At 41.9% G+C, this 20,374-nt stretch overlaps 1 protein-coding gene across 5 annotated transcripts; it reads right to left on the bottom strand.

Annotated features, from left to right (window-relative positions):
• Positions 1-2,674: 2,674 nt before the first annotated feature.
• LOC134153906 (urea transporter 2-like) lies at positions 2,675-19,302 on the bottom strand. 5 transcript variants are annotated; one of them, XM_062600466.1, is made up of 10 exons: positions 18,064-18,852; positions 15,025-15,154; positions 12,224-12,386; positions 11,335-11,524; positions 10,828-10,956; positions 9,525-9,717; positions 7,277-7,424; positions 6,543-6,677; positions 5,513-5,562; positions 2,675-4,827 (listed from the first exon to the last, which is right to left on the bottom strand). In XM_062600466.1, the coding sequence occupies exons 3-10, from the start codon at positions 12,369-12,371 to the stop codon at positions 4,660-4,662; spliced, it is 1,161 nt and encodes a 386-aa protein (XP_062456450.1). In that variant the 5' UTR covers positions 12,372-12,386; positions 15,025-15,154; positions 18,064-18,852; the 3' UTR covers positions 2,675-4,659. The 5 variants fall into 5 exon arrangements, with proteins under 5 accessions (XP_062456450.1, XP_062456451.1, XP_062456449.1 ...); XM_062600467.1 differs by lacking the exon at positions 18,064-18,852 and adding an exon at positions 15,265-15,296; XM_062600465.1 differs by lacking the exon at positions 15,025-15,154 and having other exon boundaries at positions 18,064-18,851.
• Between the last annotated feature and the right edge of the window lie 1,072 nt (positions 19,303-20,374).

Genomic DNA, 20,374 nt, shown 5'->3' with positions numbered 1-20,374 from the left:
AGCAGTTGAGCACTGATCATGTCTGTGTGCCAGCGCCTGATCTTCTCATTTACTGATATAGACATAGTCTTTGGGGGCCTAACCCAAGTCTTTTGGCCCAGATCCATGAAATATTAAGGCTTCCAACTGCTGCTTAAACACTTTCAATTTGTTGTATGGGAGCCTAATTACCTTGGTAATTACCTATGCCTTTGAGAATAACGGAAGAGTGAGGTTCTTGTCTCTGGGGTGTTTTCACTTTGCAAGTTGCACTCTTTCCCTATCTCATATAAAATCTCAAGGGAAGCTGAACTTCTGGTAACGAAAAGAGGGCTTTACCAACTGAGAATACATTTCCGTAATAAGGATTTGAGAATTATAAAAAGAAAACGTCAGAAAGATGTTTATTTGTGACTAACAATTCTGTTCCCATACCTGTGCTTGGACTCTAAGGGAAGGGGAAGTATTAAAGTATTTTTCTGAATACATAGCTCTACCTCCTCATCACTGGGCTTTTTTTTAGCAAGTAAATTATTCCTAGTTATGGCTAGGATACAATTCTGTATCAGTTTATCCTTTATAATGAATGTTAAGATTCAAAAGACTAGATAATTATTAATACAGCTGTTCTTTATATGGGTCGTATTTCATGTACAGCATAGTAAAAAAAAAAAACCCACAAAACAACAAAACTTTCAATACAGGAGAATCAGATAAAGGAGATTATATTGCTACATGTCTCCAAATTTAGGCACCTAAAATAATGTGCAGCAGCAGGCATTTGTAACTCCTGGGTTCTGGTCCTGCCTTGGCAACTGACTCTTGGGTTTGGTCTTCAGGCTGAATGCTTGCTTCCAGTTCAGCCTCACCAAGGGAATGAGCGTGTTTGCTGCACTGCTAAATCTTTGCCTCTTCTGCACTTACCTAGATACTGGTTTGCCAGAGTGTGAGGAAATGAAGGCTATAGCCCACTTCTTAGTACACCTGCTGGATTCTGCTGGGCTCCATGAGGAAGTGATGCTGTTCTGACAGGAGCAGAAGAACCAGTTCTGCCAACGGCAAGCTGCTGATCCTTGCTCGGCACCATGTTAATGTTTGTCTGAATTTCTTCCATTTGCAGCTCCGCTCCCCTCGCCTCCATCCCTGATCTCCCCCACCACTCCAAGACATGAAACCTTCGCAACCAGGGAAGCAGGCTGAATCTTTAGTGGATGGCTTTGGGGTTCAAAAGCCACCACTTCCCGTGGTCTACTGGGGTGGAGGGGGAAGGATCTCACACTCACCTGCAGTGGAGGGGCATTTGGCTGCGGCTGGGGCTAGTGGGCAACCAAACCAGAGCAGTGAGTGTTGGGTGGCAGGAGACACGCAAGTGTCTGACAGTAGAGGTTGGGGCAGAGTTATTTTACACGGAGCTGGGAGTCTTGGAGATGTTGTATACATTAGATATAGAAGCAATGAGACTGGCTTGGGAAATTACAGTGAGAGAGTTCATTTGAATTTGACTTTTGGATGAAATCTGTTTTCCAAGCAAGTCAGTGTTTCAAGTGGCTCCTTTTTAAAAGATATTTAGTGCTGTGAGAGTTTTTTCACCGTGATGTTTGCACTGGGAAAGAAGTAGTCCAGAAAGGAGCCCAAAGAGCTCCAACCCTGCAGGAATGTTCCTTACAGTTCTGATATTGCTTATATATATGTGTGTCAAAACCAAGGATGCAAAAAGTGTTTAATAACAATGATTTGTGAACTCTGAATAGTATTTATTTGATATACAGAAAAAAAAAACTTACAGAACAGCTTCAATAATAAGATAAATTAGTCTTGTAAGAAAAGACTGCTAGGAGTGATATTGAGAAAAAGCACGATATGCATATTCTGACCAAGTGATATGTGTGACAAGTTACCACGTAAATGTTACTCTGCACAGGATTACAGGAAGACTTTGAATTCTCAGGAGAGCGTTGAATGAAGAATTAATTCAGAATGATGTGCAAAGTTGCACAACGGCTGAGACATGGCCTTGCTCTTTTGTTGTTTTTCTTTTGTGTGTGTGAGGTTCTGCTGAAATGGTCCTGTTGCTCAGCAACAACAACCTGAAATAGCACCAGTCAAAGAAACTGTGCTGATTTACACTGGTCATTAAGTGTGTACTCCACACTAGAGTGCAGATTTTGTCGTATGAGTGAAACCTAGCCTTAGCTTTTAGCCTCTTGCATGAGCCTCGGCCCCTCTCTCTGGAGCGTGTGCCCCTGACAAAGGAGATTTCAGTTTAGACGCTGAAAGCTCTCCCTTTCCGTGAGAATTTGACAGATATATAGATGCATCTCCTGACCTAATCTAACCCCTATCCGGGGTCCAGTGACTTTCTTAGGAACTGGATCAAGCCCTTCTGTCCTGCTCACAATGAATATTTCAGCCGTGAAGGTATTTCTGGAGGCACAATGCTATGTCTTTAGCTAACTCTGCCTCCTGTTACAGAAGCAGACTTTGCACTTGTATATTTAAGAAGTTATTGATGCAGCCATAAATATAATGCATGGAATTTTCTCAAATATCTGAAACCTCCCCCCTTCCCACCACTGATTTCATAACTTTATTTTCCAGTATCTTCTAGACCATTTGATGTAATTTAAGAGCTCCCTGTCTTTGGAAGAGCTCAGTGGTGAAAAATGGAGGAAAACTTACACCAAACTCAAAGATCTATGAGTATTTTTTTTAAATTAACACCACAAAATGTTATGTACATATTTACCAAGGAAAACATAGCAAATGATACACCTTACAAGTGATCTCTGAAGTGACATTCATAAAGAAATACTGTCAAACATTTGAAAACCTGGCACTTCACCAGAAAATATTGCCAGCAGTTCATTGCATATATTTTTCACTTAGATCTTTTTGGTGTTTATAAAAGACATTTTCCTTTCTCAGCCTCATAAATCAGCTACTGTATTTACAATCTACTTTTTATTTACTCTGCCACGAGAGAAACAGATTTTGAGCCACTTTCCTACGAGCAACTTTACTGCGTGTAGACTAATGCCAACTGAAGGACCTGAGTATGGAGGTAAGTATTTATACTGAAGAAGTCAGAATCTGGCTTGTATTCTCTGGTTGGTGACCCCTCTATCTGTTTCTGCTGCGTATCTAGTTTCAACACCAGCTATGCATCTCACAGAAACCCAGATTAGAAGCCGAACACTCTCTGACAATTATTCCTTAAAGTCCTTTGCATACCCTATGGTAGTTTATCACCTGGAATGGTCATCTTCCTTATTGCCAGTCTTAAATTTATTTGGGATTTAGGGTAGGGAGGATGGTGACAAAGCAGGTTCATGGGCTTGACTCATCTTGATGAGTCAAGTAGAAAGGTGGCTGAGATAACACCCATTGAGGTAGCCACCAGAGTCTGTCTGTGGGGTGCAAAGTCAACTTCCTCCTTTGCTATCTCCAGACCCTAGGAATCTATGCAAGGGTAGCACACCACTTGTCTGTTGCAGAGCTCACCTACACTCATCTCCTGCCATGAGGTTCTCCAGGACCTGAGTTGACAAGAGATGTTGGTCATCTGTGCTACAATTCACCTGGCCAGTGTCCATCTCCTTCTGATGCCAGCGGCAGAGGGGAGATGGCAGAGCTGTGACTCAGCATCAGGCTGGGACATGCACTGCTTTCCTGCTGGATGTTTGTAGGTTGTTGGGGGAAGGCTTAGGAAGGGAGATCAAGGAGATAAGATCAAATTAATTCTATTTATGGCACAGTCTAAAAGGAGCCATTTCATTATATATGGATGGGATAACAGTGACTCTGCTGCTGTCTCCTACTTTTGCAACCCATGACCAAGTCTGTTAAACAACATGAGATTAACATAAAATCATGGGTGTTTTCGGCTTTTTTTTTGGTTTTTCTTTTAAGAAAAAGATTCTTTTCACTGACATTTGCCTTCTTGGCATCAGATTTACAGACTTTTCTCTGCCGCTGGGTGGGCACACCTGAAATTCTTTACAAAATGTTAGAGTCGTGTAGACTAAAACATCCAAAAGCTAGGACTTCACAAACCCCCAGTTATTGTGATTTTTACCACAAGTCTTGCATGTGTTAGCAACACTGCCCCTAATTTATCTGTGTCCATCCTGTGCCCAGGATGAGCAGTGATTATTAATGGACTTCTCTGCTAGGCTGGAGAGAGCCTCCAGGTAGAATTCTCCACCATATATTTTCTATTTAGCAAAAGACAGTCTTTTTCCAGTTCTCTGCTACTATGAAGCTCTCTAAGACATACCCTATTGCTGTGGTAAGCTGGTGTTAGACGTAAATTAGGAATATCATCAGATGCCACGAGATGTTCTTTTCTTCATTGCTTTACATCTGATTGGCGTGTCCTGGATTTCATGAGCAGAGTTTTCTTTTCAACTTCTAAGTCATTTCCCCACTGCTTAAAATTCAAGTGTCCTTTTAAGCGTATATGCTCTTAAATCATTACAGATTGGTCTTGGGAGGGGTTCTTCCAACACAGTGCGATTCTATCTAAACAGAACGGAACGAACAAATGTGCAGGTAAAAGTCTCTTCACTCAGAAGGCAGCGACTTTTTCTGTCTTTTGACTTTGTAGCACACAGATCACCTTTAGGGAAATACCTTCTGCTTTTGCCTTACACTCTGCAAAGTATCTCTCTTCTTGGGCTTTTATACCTCACAGGAAGACTTTTTCATCTTCAGATAATAAGCTCGGTTGGCTTCTGGATAGGTGACCTTGCAGAGGGGTAGCTTGTAGATGGCAGAGCAGTTTGTGTTTATTAACAGGAACATCAGTGCAGATAAACAGAAAGACCAGGTTCCTGATGGCAATCCAAACTGAAAAAAAAATAAACCTTATTTAATATGGGACTTTCTTTCATTTGATCCCTCAGCCCTTGAACAAAACTCGGAGCCAAGCAGCTTGGAATAAGCTGTGAATTGGTTTTGCACGGAGCATTTTTCCAGAGAGGCAGGATTTCTTAATGAGACCTTGTCATTGTATGTTAACCTATAGCATCTGACAGCTGTGGTGAGAGGGCTGCCTTCTCTCTGTGCATCTTCTGTGATTCTGAATGGAGCTGAAATAGGGGTGGATAGCAGAAACATTCAGCTTTATCTTGAGCTGTTATACTGACCACCTTTTGGCACTTGGGCAAAAGCAATTAGAAGCAAGCTCAGGGCTTCTGCACTCATGTGGTGGATCCCTTTTTCAGTTACTTCAGGCACTCAGTATGGCCATGAAATTATTTTGGGGCTCTTGAGGGCTGATCTGTGGAAGTTCATGTAAGCTCCAAGGATGAAAAGTGGTAAATAATGCTTTTAAGTGACCTGTTTCAGTGGCGACCACAACAACCCCCAGGGCAGACTCTGTCCCCTCTCCCGGCTCGTTCTGTCTTTGGCCAAATTGTTCTCCAAGCCTCAGTCTTTTGCCTCACGAGCCAGGAAAACATACAAAACATTCAGATCTGTATTTGGAAACAAGACCTTCCTACTGTGTTGTGCTAACTAGTAAACTACTTACCACAGCGAACATATTAGCCAGTGTTGCTCCCAGATAGGCACTAAAGAGTGCTGTAAAAAGAAAGATAATTCCTGGTGAGCTCAGTTGCTTGTAGCATTGACAAGACTGGAAAGGGAAAACATCTTGAGCAAGCTCTCACACTGCCTCAGGTTACTCCCTCCTCCTGCCTACTCAGTATTTACAAAACTGTCTGGGTAGCCCCCTCTTGGAACTTGCCTTCCACAGAATGTCCCCTTCAACCTGGAGCCCATGAAAAGGGCAAAACAGAAAAAGAGGTGGAGTAATGAAAAATGTGACTATGGCAACAGAGGCTTTTGAAATGTGCTGATGTGGAAAGTATGTAGCTTGATGAATGGGGTTAAATAGGGAAATAACCCTTCCACCCACATTTATCCTGCCTTCAGGGCTAGAAGGTGGGTCAATGAGATATACAGCTAAATCTTTTTTATATGCACACTGAATGAACAGTAGTTTCAGTCCCAGCTCTTTGTGATATTGAAATTTCATATGGAATTGCCTTATAAATAATTCTTCAGTCATTCTGCAGTGCCCAGCTCAAGCCTGTGGTATCCATTTCAATAGAGTTAGGAAGCTATACTGTCTAATTTCAGGTGCAGGCTGGTCTTGAGCTCCATTTTTCTCAAGGTTTAGATATGCCCTTCTCCAAAGAAGGAATCTGAGAATGTATCTTAATTGAGAAAGACTAACATGATGCGTCCAGCAACACTGAATGAACATATTTGATACTTCAGAAAGAAGCATTTAGTTTCAAAGACCTTAGTTAATCAGCTTCCATTGATCATTTCTTTGCTTTTGAATCTACTTCCTGGCTGAAGGCAATTGCACTTTTTTATTTTGTGAGGGTACATTATAGCAATGGCTCTAACCGTCCGGATCAATCATTTGTCCATCTTGCCTATTCAATCTGTCTAGATGTGACCATCTGGTTTCAGCCCATCCTTAATATAAATGCATCTTGTATCACTTCAAAAGTAAATGTAGCAGTAGTGAAAATCCATAGGGTACATACCAGAAGCAATTGCCAGCAAATGTGTCTGCCAGGTGAAAGCATAGAACACGCCTCCAATTGCAATGCAAGACAGGGAGCTGTTGTGATTCCACAAGCCGGAGTAGATCTTGCTAAAAGGTGTTGCTAAGCTCAGTGCTGTAAAATAAGTCAAAGATGTGTCATTCCTTGACCAAAAAGATAAAAGCAGCTGAGAAATGGAGTGAATCCAAGTTTTCCAGGGCTCAAGCTTGCGTACATACACCAAGTTCCTATCTGTAGTCGTGTTGTTACAATCTAAGACTAAAGTCACTTTAATCCAATGCAATCACTCTGGACTTTCCCTGGTGTGGCTGAGCCAACTTTGGCCCAATTTCAGTGGAAGATGTATGGGTGAACGAGGATACATTTGAACAGAAAATGCATCCCTGAGGCCTGCACATTCGGACTTATGGCTATGGTTTGCATTAAACTGCTCCTAAAAACATCAGAATGTGTCCAGAAATGAAGTATTTTGTGATAAAAATTAATTTCGGCTAAAAATACATATCTTTCTTCCCAACATTTCCACTGCTGTAAAATGAGTTAAGAAAACGGGGAAGTCAATCAAAAGAATTTTTAAGGCAGAAGTCTATATGCTTTTTCAAGCCATTGTTTTCCAGTGGAAAAATCATTTGTGACTGTAAATGTTCCAGTCACTCTAGTTCTTTTATTCACCGTGCATCTGTATAAATCCATGACAGAAATCAAATCTTTACCTGCCAGCATCCCCACTGCTGATCCAATTGCCGCGTTCAGACAAAGGAGTGGAGAAGAGATAAATAGAGCAACCAGGAAAATTCCCCCAGTCCAGGGGTTATCGCAGCCATATATCTGACTAACTCCGACCGGAATAGATCGAAACAGCTGCAAGAATGAAAAAAAAGACAATCTTTTATCTGCTTTGTTGATTCATTTTTTTAAAAAACCTAGTTTTCTTGACCACTTTTAACCTAATTGGACTGAATGATGGAAGTTCTGTTAAGTTCTGGAAGTTTTGTAAAAATAGCTGGCTGGATGGAAGAAAAAGACAGACTTTTACTGCCCACAGCAGCAGCCTGTGCTACCGCGCATCAAGAAATCCGACTCAATACGTCAGCCTTGAAACCAAGGGAATCTGGCTTCAGATGCGCTCTTGAGGGAACTCCTTGTTATAATAATTCAGGGGTTATAAAACCCCTGCCAGAAAAATGAATTTGTCCTCACTTTGGGCAGATGAGAAGGGAAATTACTAAGTGCTCAAAGTTTTATCTGATGTCCTGTCAAATTCACTGAAGAGTCTCCCTTCGCTTAGCAACAGAGCAGTTACTCTGGGCAGTTGACTCAGGGGTTGATGGAGCTGTTAGTTATTGCGACTCTCTCACATTCATGCATTTCTCATCCCATAGAGCTGCTTTTTTGTTTTCCTCTGTAAACCTTTCAATAAGAGGTGTTAATAGGTAACCTGAAAGCAAGCTAAGTAATTGGGATTTTGGTGTGCTGTCAGTCACAAGAAATAAGGACATTTACATTCTGCCTCAGTATAGAAATTATGTATCATCAAGTCTTGCCCACAGCATTACACCCCTCTAATTAGGAATATCTCTCTAATTATTTTATTTCTAAGCTATTAAGTAAAGAATAAACTGGGACAGACTGTGACAGCATCCAGAATACAGGTCTGGTTCATACTTGGCATTTGCTGGATGCAGTCTTGCTTTCCAGATTTTAAATGGAAAGTTTGTGCAGTTCTAGGGAGACAGCATGGCATTTTCACAGGACTTTAATGAAAATAGATTTTGCCTTGTTCTTTCAGCTGGTATCGGTAGTTCCTCAGCCAGATTTTTGGTCTCTGATAATGTCAAAGGTAAATATCTTCTATTAAAGGACTCAGAAGGGTTTCTTTATTGATTTTACGTGTGCTGTTGACTTTGTCATGGCCATTTCTACGAGTTGTTATGGAGCATGAAAATGAATGTAGGAAATGGAAGTGCTTGGGTAGATGATGTCTTCAGAAAGGCATTCACCTCTGAGTGGGCAGGTCAGAGGATGAGAACACCAGTATGCCTTGGCCAGAATTACAAAACTTTTTTCCAAGTTAGGGTATATCTATTTGTATACCTCAAACACCCTTGGGATTCACTAGGAATGTGAATGCATGAGAGCTGCAGAGTTAGTGGGACAGAGTCTTCCTTGTTTACAGTGGAGGGGTGATTCTGAGACACTCTTCTTCAAAATGTTCTGTTCCACCCATGTAGAATAGTCTGTTTATGGTCTCCATAAAATTATCCATCACAGATAAAGATCCCTTTAGAAATGTCAGCTATGATGTGGATTGCTGTTTAGCATCGATTAACTTCCTTTTCTTAATCACTCCCTGGGAACTGCTTAAAATGGTCCACTGAGCCTTAGGGGAAAGCTATTACTCTAGTATCCATGTTGTTTACTGCTCTATGTGGGAGAATAAAGTATTGCTTTGGATAGGCCCCACTTGAATATTAGATGAAAATATATGGATATGTGCCTGCAGCCAAGTTTGTAATAATTTGGTCATAGTAATATCTGCACGGTCATTTCTTAACAGAAGGATTGCATTTTGATGCATTTCTGAAAACACAACACTTTCTGTGTAGAACACTAAAATTAACCTAGGAGTTAACTGGAGTCTCAGCATAACCAGAGCTATGGAGCCATGACCAGTATACCCACAGAAATGGATAATTAGATTTCAGAGGCTCTTTGAAGATTATAATATATACAGTTAGGTCCAATTGTAAACAAAAGATACCAGATACCAAAGAGACTGTCATTTTGAAGCTATCAAAAATGTCAATTCCTGGAGTCAACTTTTATGTATTGGATGATAGCTGTTTTATAAATGCAACCTTGTATTGCCAGGCCCTGTTGCAGTAATGTAAAGGGAGGTAATATGGCTCTACAGTGGATTTCTTTGTAAATGGAGAAGGCTGTATTTTTAGGGAATCCTACCATTGGCACTTCAGCATCAGTCCAGGTGATGTTGGGTGTTGTTGTTGCAGGCTGAATGCGAGTTGTAGGGAAGAAGAGGTTATAGGGTCCTGAGGCAGCCAGATAGAGAGTCAAGGCCAAGTTGAAAGGCAGGGTGAGAACAGGCAGATCCCGCTTACTGAAGACTGAGCTTAAAGCACTGCTGAAAATGGGGCTGAAAGAAGAACATAATGATCTCACTAGGAGCTTGTGATCACACATGACTCAGTAACTCTGCTAGGCAAAAAATAGTATTTGGACAACTGCAGGAAATTCATTTTGTCCATCTTTTTTTCTTAGAAGCTGTTTGATTTCGTCAGTCTTTCTGACAGTGAGAGATGTTAGGGTCACTCTGCAGATTTCATACCCCTTGGAGGGCATTTCAGTTAGCAATGTGTGGGTTCCTGTCATGTTTTGCAATACGATATTGTGCTTAATTTGGTGACCATGAAAGGGCCAAGATCCTGCTGGTGTGAACTGGTGAAGCTCCAGGGATTCAGAGGAGTTATTCCCCAGCTGAGTCTCAGTGGTTGATTTTTCTTTTAGTACTTGAAGTGGATTGAATTTAGGACACCAGGACCAGGTTTGAGTGCAAAGACTGCAAAGACGTGTCCTTGTTTAAGCTCAGGTTCATCTGAAGTAAATACTGGCATTGAAAGTATACTTATTAAATGAATATAAAACTACATGAACTTCAGTCATACCTGTGATCTACATGGATGGCCAGACATTTGGAGCAAAAATTTCAAAATTGTTGCTGTCTAGCTCCCCAACAGAGTATGGTGTCACATATGTGAGTAAAGTATTATTAGTTTGTTTTCATGAGCATCAACCATCATCTTAGAACTACTGAACAGCTTTTGTAACTCTGTACCCGGAGTGGTAAATTTTCCTGACATTTTTATATGGTGGCTTAAATAGATGAAACACTTGTGGTTGTTGGTGGCAGGGAATGGTGAAAATAATGTTTCTCTTGAGACAAGCGTGAACCGATGCATCACAGCAATACGGCTCATGTTTAGGGCATTGAATTAACTGTGGTTAACCATCAGTTTTCCGTATGGCCTTGGGTTTGTTTGTGACTACGTGTGTATTTCATTTGTTTTGGGCTTACATTCTGGTTTAAAAGTACGGGTAATGTTACAGTTTTAGAAGCACAAGCATGCCAGTTATGTTTCTTTTTCATTTGGATCCTGTAAAGCACAGTGTATAAAAATATGATAGCTCAGTCTCAATGCAGAGACACAGGGACTGGAATAAAAAGCCAAAGAAGTATGTGACTTACCATGTCATGGACACCAGTGCTACTGGAAGTAGAAGCCACCAGTGGTAGTCTCCCTTAGCAGAGAAGACAGCCATGAGCAATCCCACCAAGACCCCGTTGTAACCATAGAGGCCTGCTGCTATGGCCGATCTGTGTGGAACAAAAACCGACCACCTTGAACTCTTCTCTCCTGCATCTCTCACATCGCACAGTTCTTCCACATGCACAGTCAGGATTCCGTGTGATGATGACCTGCCATATCTCAGGCACTGGCCTGCAATCTCGTATGTTTGAGTTACGTGTGCTCCCAGTCCCAACTACTTCCTGCACATTTATGCAGCCTAGTGTAGCGCCGCAGCTGCATGCCCTGTGTCCCTACGTGCCAGGTGAAGCTGGTTGGAAGATCTGTCTGTTCCTAACAGTTTTAGCTACGGCTAAATGCATGCTTTTCATCCACGTCACTTGTTTAACACCTACGTCACCACTGAAGTGATAGTTTGGTTTTCAAGGAGCAAAGGATGAACTTACCTGTCCTGGCCCAGAATAAGTGCTGTTAAAGTTGAGACAACTGCTCCCAAACAGCCTGTGAGTGTCCACCAAGGATTCTGCACCAGGAAGCCAGCAACTATGATTAGCCCACTAAGAGGATTATTGACAAACATCACCTGGGATATCCCACGCAGCACCCAGTCAATAAACTGGATCATGAAAGTTTTATCTGGATGAGAGTAAATTAAATAAAAAAACAAGAAAACACAGATGAGACTAATTTAGGATGGGTTTTTTTTTGAAACTCAAGAAGAGTTTTGGCAGTGGAATTTGGCGGCATGACTGAAGCGATGAATCAACAAGACTGTAAAAGCTGACCAAGATTTATTATGGTCTGCATTAAGTTTTGCAGCTGGAAAGCTGAGATGACCAGTGTGGTTGCCAGAGTCCCCTGTTATAAAGTACACTGGACCAGTTTCATATGAACGGGCTAATTTATGACATCTGCGTCTCAGATAGCAAATTGTGCAAGTATCCCATTGCTGATTTATTATGGGGACCAAACACACATACCTATGTATAATGTAACTTCACAGTGGCGTTAGGCTTGACAGAAACTACTCAGCTGAAAGGAGAGGGAATATTATAAAGAATGACAGAACACAAAATAAGCATTCTGGGCTATGTTCCTTGGACAAAATTCACATTATACATAGCATGTTGGGAAGTAAATGTCATCTCAGTGACCTTCGATGTTTAAGCAGTATGTGGCGCTCTGTACAAAGCTGAGTTTCTCCTACAAAAATGAAATCGATCAAGGCAATCGTTTCTGTTCCACTCCAGCTTGAATCATATGGTTGAGAAGTTACTTATTATTCCATTGATACAGTTCTGAATCCTGTAATTAGTTACAATGAAGTACAATTACCTTTTAGCCAGCCTCCAAATTCCTTCATGTCGCCAGTGATGTAGCCAACAGCTTTGCAGATCCCCTTTCCACTTTTGCTCAATGGATTCTGCTTTCTTGCCTTTCTCTCCCCCTTGGTTTCTATCTTAACATCAGTGCTGCTTTCCATGGTGATGTTCTGAGGCTTTGGTAAAATTCATGGGAAAAAATTACATTATGTTATGGAGCCTCTATTTATTCTCCCTACCACTCATTATTGCTGCATACTGGAAACTAGTGGTGAAAAAGCCTTTTCAAGAAGGGCAGGATTTTTTTTAGGAGACACTGGCTTGCTGGAAGTGGAATATCAAGACTCATTGTGATGGAGATTCCACCATATCCAGGAAGATGCTTCAATGATTAATATTCCACTACTGCTTAAGCCATATTTCCAGTCTGCATTTTTGTAGATACTTCTTGCAGCCATCAGTAATAGGTACTTAAAGTTGGGTTAACAGATCTCTACATGGTCTCCTGCTGAGGTCAGATCAGCCTTTCTCATGAGCGCAGGCTTAGCTTGAAGCTTATTTGCAGTGCCTCACTCCATTACTTGCATACTTACATACACTTTTTTGTTCCTTTTAATTACATTTTAGTTGCCTTATCTTCAGAAGTGCCAGATACTGATTCAAGAGGTTATAGGCCATATTTAGAGTGCTTATTTTCCATTCTGCTTTAGTCATGACGCCTTCTTTCTGTCAGTCTCCCAGTAAGCTTGCATGTTAGGTGGCCTGTGCTGACTATTTTTCTTCAGCATAAGACAAGATAGGTGACCACATTTAGGCACCTATAGTAAGTAACCCTCAGGGACTAATGAAAAGACTTACTAAGTTTAGCAGACACTATATCAAGCCTTAAATAAGGTAAGGAAGCATTGTAGGCTGAACAGAGGTGTTTCGCATTAGTTTAAGTGCTTGAGGGTGTCTGAGGCATCCACACAAGGCTGACAGATACGTTGTCCCTTTCAGAGACCTGTGCTCTTTGGACTAACAACTGCTGGAATACCCTTGGGTATTTCAAATGGCTCTAGACAACCACATTCAGACCCCTGGATCAGACCCTTACATCCCACATTAAACACTGGATTTTTAAAAATGTCTCATAGCCAGCTCCTCATTTTTTTTTTTTAAGAACCAATTCTCAACAGTCAGTCAGCAAGTTAAAAATGGCCAAACCTTTCCCTGGAGTGTATTCAGTTTCCTGAAGAATCAGACTAATTTTTGGTAGTTGACAGGGCAAAGAAAACATGAGACAAAGTGCACTGTTGAATGAAGACAAAACTAGAGCTGCATCAGTTTTGACTGGTGAATAACAGCTTATGTGAGAAATAAAGAATAGTGGGTTGATAGTCTAAATCAGATGATAGAAGCACATAACTGTTAGAATTAGATTTTGATTCTCTTGCAACCTCAGTATAAGCCTTCTTGGCAGCCGGGGAAGAGAATTCATACTTCAAAAATAGAGGGACTGATTTCTTAAGCTAAAGCAGTCTCACCCCTGGGTGTTAGTCGTGAAGATCTAAGACACATGGCTAAGCGGTTTTGAGTCTGGTTGAGGGAACGGCTGGTTAATGCACATCCTGGCCAATTCCTTATTATATATTATTGAAGGGCTGATAGTGAAAGTTCATGAAGCAGAAAATATTTGCACAGATGCTAAATAAAGATTTTATTGTTTCTGGAAGAGCCCAGTTACTGCAAGCATAGGTTCCACAAGAAGATGGCTGAAGACAGCACCACTAGGTAGAAGGGTGTGGAATTTAGCTGTGGATAGAAAAAAGAGATAAGGAGCTTAAATAGAAAAGGAAGAGAAGAAAAGATGAGAGTGTTGCTAGGGATAGTTTCTCAGTGCTGGAAGGCTTTTTCCTGGCTCAGTTATAATTCATTACCTTTATTCATTAACCTTCGCTTTTCTCATATTTTATTCTGAAATAATGGAATAAGTGAACTGGATGCACTTTCAGTTAAATCAAGTAGCAAAAATTTCCAGCCAAGATAAATGCTGTTCATTGGTGAATGTGCATTTACATTTTCAATTTAAAGAATCTCTCTCTTTGCCTAACTTATGCTTTCTGTGTTGCTAATTCATAAAAGCAAGGGATGTTACATTTGCATTTGCAATTGCAAAGAAATATTGTGTGTCCAGTGCTAGCACACCTCGTATGCTTCCCTGCATGCTGAGCGGAAGCTGTTTGTGCTGCAGGAATTTGGAGATGTTCTGCAGCTTGGAACGTAATGTGCACGCAAAGAAATGTCAAAGCCATCATCTGGTCAACTTGCACAGTGGAAAAGAGAGTCGTGTTAGAGGCCCTAATTCACCAAAACACATACTTGTTGCTTTGCCACAGGAAAGTACTTAAGTGTATACTTAAATTGCCAATGAAGCAAAGTGAGTTCATGGCTTTACTAAATCAGGGCCAGAATGAACTGGAAAGGACTTCTGTGATGAACATCTGAGTAGAGATTCTTTTCTGTCTTGTTCATGCAGTATTTTTTCCTGAGATACTTAGTAATTGTACATAAGCCCCTGTGAGATGTGAAGTGTTTCATCTGCTGTTGAGATGCTATTTGGCAGTGACCTGGGCTGTGCTGCTGAGATGGAAACAGGGCCAGTATCAGTACTGCACAGCACGGAACTGTGTGGAGAACTCCTTTGCTCTAGATTTTCATGGGCATCAGCTCAATGCACTTGGCACCGCAGGAAGACCAGGTGACCAAGTGAGTCACTGCTACCATCCTGGCCCGAACTTCACCCCCAATGAAGGCTGCGTCAAAGCTGCGTACCTGTTCTTCCAGAGTATTCAACAGCGGAGTGCTTGATGGGAGATCATGGGCTTGTTCTGGCCAGCAGAGCAGCTTAAATTCACATTCGTTTTGTCTCTGTCCATCAGGTGATGTGTCTTTCAAGAGTGGGCTATTGGAGGGATCACATATATTCTCACATATATTTCTCAGAGAACTTTGGGTCGCCATTCCTATTAGCTTATATGTGCTGAAGGGGAAGGAAATCAATGTGAAACATACCCATCATCTGCAGAGAAGCCTGATTAGTTAGGCTAAGAGCAAATTTGGTTTGAAGTGGGATCTTCATGGCACTGTAAAGAGCTGGATCTAGCCCACCGGCTTCACTGCTGCCCCAAGTCACATCCCAGGCTCTGAGTGATGACTGTCTTCCTGCGTGCGGTGGTTTGGCTGTCACCACAGCAGTGGAGGCTTTCTTGCCGATGCTGGGGGTAAGCAGGATCAGCTCGTATAGCCCAAGATTCCTGGATGATTTGCATTTTCCCTTCATGGGATTAATAGCTTAGATGATTGGAAGCACCTACATTAGAAAGTATCAAAATGTATATCTAGCTTTTCCCTAGAAGCTCCTATTTGTCTAGAAACACAGACCATGGAGGACTTAAGCTACCTCTACTTAGTGGACGAAAGAAAGCAGAAAGGAGCAGTGAGTCATTTGGAAACCAACATCAGGAGAGGTAGAAAAGGATTTTTTTCTTTGAATTTTTAATGATTTGTGCCATTTTAAGATCAAAGGTCCATTAACACATTATCCTGTTCCACAGAGTGGCCAACAGCAGCTATTTAAAAAAGGATATAAGAAACAGGGATTTAATCCTTGAAGTTAGATTGACTCATCCCAGCTGTTGACTCCAGAGCAATGGAGATGTTCAGAGAAGTTTAAGACTATGGTGTCTGAATTTAAAGTTACGTTTGGAAAGTGTGTATTCTGATAGGTGTTGCATGAAGGCAATCTACAGCAGATCTTTTAAAGACCTGCCATTAAAGCTAAATTAACATTGTTTTTCAGTGTCCAAAAGTAGGCTTTTTTTCTTTATGCAAGGAAAAGCAAAATGGAAATAATTATGAAAGGACTATTCTGCTGGAACAGAGTGCTTGATTTCCAGGGGAATGGGGTTGGGGATTTTTATTTTTGTATTCGTTATTTCCATCATTCTGTGAAATTCTTTTTGATCTCTGTTTCTTAACTAAAGATTGTAAGCCCTGTGCTCAGATACACCAGTTTAGGTGCCCTACATGATCCTGAATAAGCTTCGGAGAGAGGCTCCAGATGTGCAGTTGGTGGGAAACCCAGTATGGATTCCTGATGTTGGTGTTGAAGTTCAGCAGCACGACCCAGGCAGACAGCAGTCAGGATGTGATTCTGATCTCTGGGGTTCAAGCACTGGTTTGTGCTGTGGGGTAAATGCAAGGTAATCATTTCAAACTATTTTAGTTTCGTGTACCAGGTAAGTGAGAGCTAGATTTGGGGTACTGTTGCTGTTACCCAGTGATTCCAGGAGTTTGCGGCCCCTCTTACCTAGAAAACTGTGTGCCTTTGGATAAGTATCTCACTGCCTTCCTCAGTAAGGATGCTCCCGGAAGCAAGACCAAACGTTTTTCAGCTAAAAGTATCTAAACAGTTTTGTATTGTTTATGATATTGAACCACGGAACATGGAACAGGAAAAAGAATGTTTCTCATGTATGAAAAAGAAGTCATCACAGGGCCAAGAAGCCGATCTATTGATTTTTTTCCTCATCTTTTTAGAGTTAATAAATGTCTTGTAGCAAAGTGCTGATGTTTTGCAACTTCGTGTCTCCCTAAACCAATTTCTCTTTCACTAGCATACATTTCTTCCATGTCATGCCATACCAACCGGCATCTCAGTAATGCCTCATTAAAGCTGCAGCCTAGCAAACTCCATGCAGTCCTGCAGCATCTGGCCTGCAAATACTTTTTTATCCACTTGTTGAAATTGAGACAAGCTGCGGGCACATTCATTGTGTGCTTGGCTGGTATAGGAACAGAGGCTTTTATTTGGCTTATTATTCTAATTCTCAGGGCTAATTCTTATTTCCAGCTTGGTGCCTGCGTCACTAGATGTTGGTCTTTTGTTCCTGAAAATACAGCAAAATTATCTAGTGCTCTCTGCTCTTGGCTGGAATTTTCCTCCCTCCCTGACATAACTCAAGTAATTCTCAGTCAATCAAGAGAATTTGAATTAACGTGTGGTATTTGCTTGCCCTAGCGGCGAGTGCCGCACAGTCGCGGGCATTGTACCTTGCATTCCCAGAATTGTTCCTGTGCCGCGTGCAGCAAGCCAGAGCTGGGTGCAGTGTGATTTTAGAGGAATTCCTGCGTCCAAGTACAATAGGAGGAAAGGGCCAGATTCTCTCCAACTCCGATTTCAGCACAGCCTGTGGCAATTACTAGAGGTTGAGTAAAGCTGGATAGGTATGAAGTGTTACGCTGGTATACGAACGCATGCACGCACCAGCACGTTCCCCAAAGCAGAGAGATTATAGTGCACTTGACTCTTGCTAAAGAGAAGGTCAGGGTTTCCCACAGAAGATACATTTCAAAGCAGTAGTTCAAAAACGAAGCTCGTCTCAGATTGAAATATTAATTACACCCATCCCATTTTGATTTTCAGAGCTTTGTCTATGAAACAGAGAAATCCAGAGACACTGTCACATTAACAGCATATTGTTGCTATCTGAGCATTTTTCATTGTGCAGAACAGAAAGGCAATGAAAGGAGATGGTAGAGACATCCAGTGTTTTTCTCAAAGTTTCAGCTAACTGAGCTAAGAAATACTAGTAAGTCCTCAGCCTGCTAGAAAATTCTTGATGATTAAGATCCCTGCAACTTTCCCTAACCCCAGTGTTCCTCCTGAACCTACCCTAGCTGCTTGCATTTAGGAGGACGGTCTGTTTTGTATTTTGGTGGAGGAGAAAGACTCGGAGATAAGCAAGTCAGTCAGTAACATGGTACATAATTATTGCAGTGCATTAAGAGAAAGGGACAAAGTATGCTTACCTTCTCGATGAGTTCAGAGAGCTGTTGCTTGGCTGGTTGGTGCAGAAGGGCTCCGATAGAAAAAGAAAATGCCCCACCAGCTTTTATAGGCTAGCATGGCTCCTGTTCTGATACTACTAATTAGTTTGTTTCTCCTCCCACTTTGCGAGCTCCAAACACATGTCAGGAAGGTTCCCGCTTGAATTCTCCACCTTTCCTCTTGTTTTGTCCTTGATCTCTTGCCCACAGCCTCTCCAAGTGTCTTCTTCCCTGCTGCTTTTTTTGTTTTGTTTTGTTTTGTTTTTTGACAAAAGTCTCTTTTAACCCATTTTTTTCCCTCCTTCTTCTGCTTATAAGGACTCTGCCTCTAAGGCTTCAAAGCAGACTCACAGTGGACCTGAGCTAGACCTCGCCAGTGTTAATCTCCTTATCCAAGACAACTCAGCATCCTTCTGTCCCCGCATGGACATTGTTATTGGCTCTATAGCGGAGGTGGAAACCCACAGCAAAAGCATTGGCTGAGATGTCCCCACTGTGGAGACTTCAGTGCCATGATAATCTTTTGGAGCCGGACATGGAAACTTTGCTCTGAGCCCACTCCTGAACTGGGAGTGTGCACAGCAGTGTGTCGATTTGGCTCTGTTTCGGGGTAGCTTTCAGAGTCACAATTGTGTTAACACACCGGAGCGGTGGCCTGTTAGCGAGTACCTGGTGACCTTTCATTGTTTAATTGTTTTTTGCCAGTAATCTGAGAAATTCTTCCTTTTTTTTTCTTTTTTCTCTCTCTTTTTTTTTTTTTTTAACCTAACCTCCCTGGCTTACTGGAGGAATCTGGACTATTAGGACTGTGGCATATTTGAGAGGTTTATAAGGCTGTGAAGCAGCTGTGAAAGGCAGAGATGAGCCTGGAGAGGGAAGTCTTGAGAGAATGAATTATACAGAAAAGGGCAGAAGAAAAAGGAATCTGTTATGCTAATTTGAACCACCATAGAAGAGCGATCACTTAGAGAAATTTCACCCATGTGCCGAAGTGAATAGTTAGTTGTTGAATCAGAACCCATCTAGCTTTATGGCTTTGCTTCTAGCTCCGTGGAAACACAAGCTCAGGGTCTCTGTTAACTGAAATGATGTTTTTTCTCGTTGTGTTCATTCCTAGGGTGGAGATGTTTTTAACAGGAGACAGCGCAGAGTCTCTGATAGCAGTTGTCAGCGTAGTATTGCTGCATGAGCAAGTCTCTCTGTAATCTCACAGGCACCAGTCTTTGCAAGTGAGCTAGATACTGCCATCCGCTGACTCTGTGCCCAGTAGTATGTTACATGAGATAAGGAGACGTTGCAGGGGAAGTGGCTTCATTCCTGTTCAGCGCAATTCTTTTTCTTTACTATTCATTTCCCCTTGAATTGCCTTTGCTTTCCTCCCTGCAAAAACAAATCCTTGCATCTCAAAAGAAAGGAAATGCAATGGGTAATTTAGATGGGAAATCCTCTTGGAGAATTTGGGCCTCTGTGAGAGAGCTTGGCACAAGGTTTAGACTTTATGTCTCCCATGTTTCAGGGATGTTCAGGGGGATGCCCAGCCTTGGTGTCATTTAAAGCAGTGTCTTTTCTGCAGTCTGGGAGAGGGCTGGGTCTCAGGGAGCGACAGGCAGGCAGGGCCAGCTGTTGGACTGCTGCTTCCCATTGCAGCATGCCTGCAGCAGCTCTGAGTGCCCAGCAGCCAAGGCTGCCTTAAGGGACTGCCCTGTCCAATTCTGGCTCCTTGGAGAGGTTGTTGACACATTGGAGGGGATTCACAAAAAAGCCACGAGATTTGACATCTGGATTGGATTGCTTGTAATGACTTTGTTTAGCTTATCAAAGAGCTGTTTAATAAGTAACAAGATCACAGTCTGCTGGTATCTGTATGGGAAGGAGGTCTCTGAAAGCAGCTGCTCTGCAAACTAGGGGCAGAGGAGTAATAAGATCCATTGCTGTGTGACGGATTCATTTGATCCTAGACGTGGCCAACTCCTGGCACAGTTAACTACTGCGGTGACTGCCTTAGGGATTCCCTGAGTTCAAACAAGATTGTTATCTTCCCAAAAGGTCTGGGCCACATCCCAGGTTGGGTGCTGGAGTCAGGTGCTGGAACGCCTGCCCATGGCTGTGTGCGTTACCTAGCCAAAATAGTCCTGATTGCATAAATTAAGGACTGAATTTTGCTATACAAACAACGTAGAAAGGTGGGAGCCATGGAAAACTTCCCTAGCATAATTCAATCCAGTCCAAGTTAGATGCCCACCATTAATCTCCAGCTATATGCAGGACAAGTATGAAGGACTCAAGTGCTGAG

This window comes from Rhea pennata, chromosome Z (genome assembly GCF_028389875.1).
Source record: "Rhea pennata isolate bPtePen1 chromosome Z, bPtePen1.pri, whole genome shotgun sequence".
In the NCBI taxonomy this organism is placed as follows: Eukaryota; Metazoa; Chordata; class Aves; order Rheiformes; family Rheidae; genus Rhea; species Rhea pennata.
Note: the sequence above shows the minus strand (reverse complement) of the source record. Positions and strands in the feature narration are given on the sequence as shown.

What these genes read in the sequence shown, in the direction of transcription:
- LOC134153906 (XM_062600466.1), bottom strand. Translation starts at nt 12,371, where the DNA reads ATGGAAAGCAGCACTGATGTTAAGATAGAAACCAAGGGGGAGAGAAAG. An exon ending in CTTATTCTGGGCCAGGACAG is followed by an intron (nt 10,957 to 11,334) that starts GTAAGTTCATCC and finishes TGTTCCACACAG; the next exon opens with ATCGGCCATAGCAGCAGGCC. An exon ending in TGGCTAATATGTTCGCTGTG is followed by an intron (nt 4,828 to 5,512) that starts GTAAGTAGTTTA and finishes TTTTTTTTTCAG; the next exon opens with TTTGGATTGCCATCAGGAAC.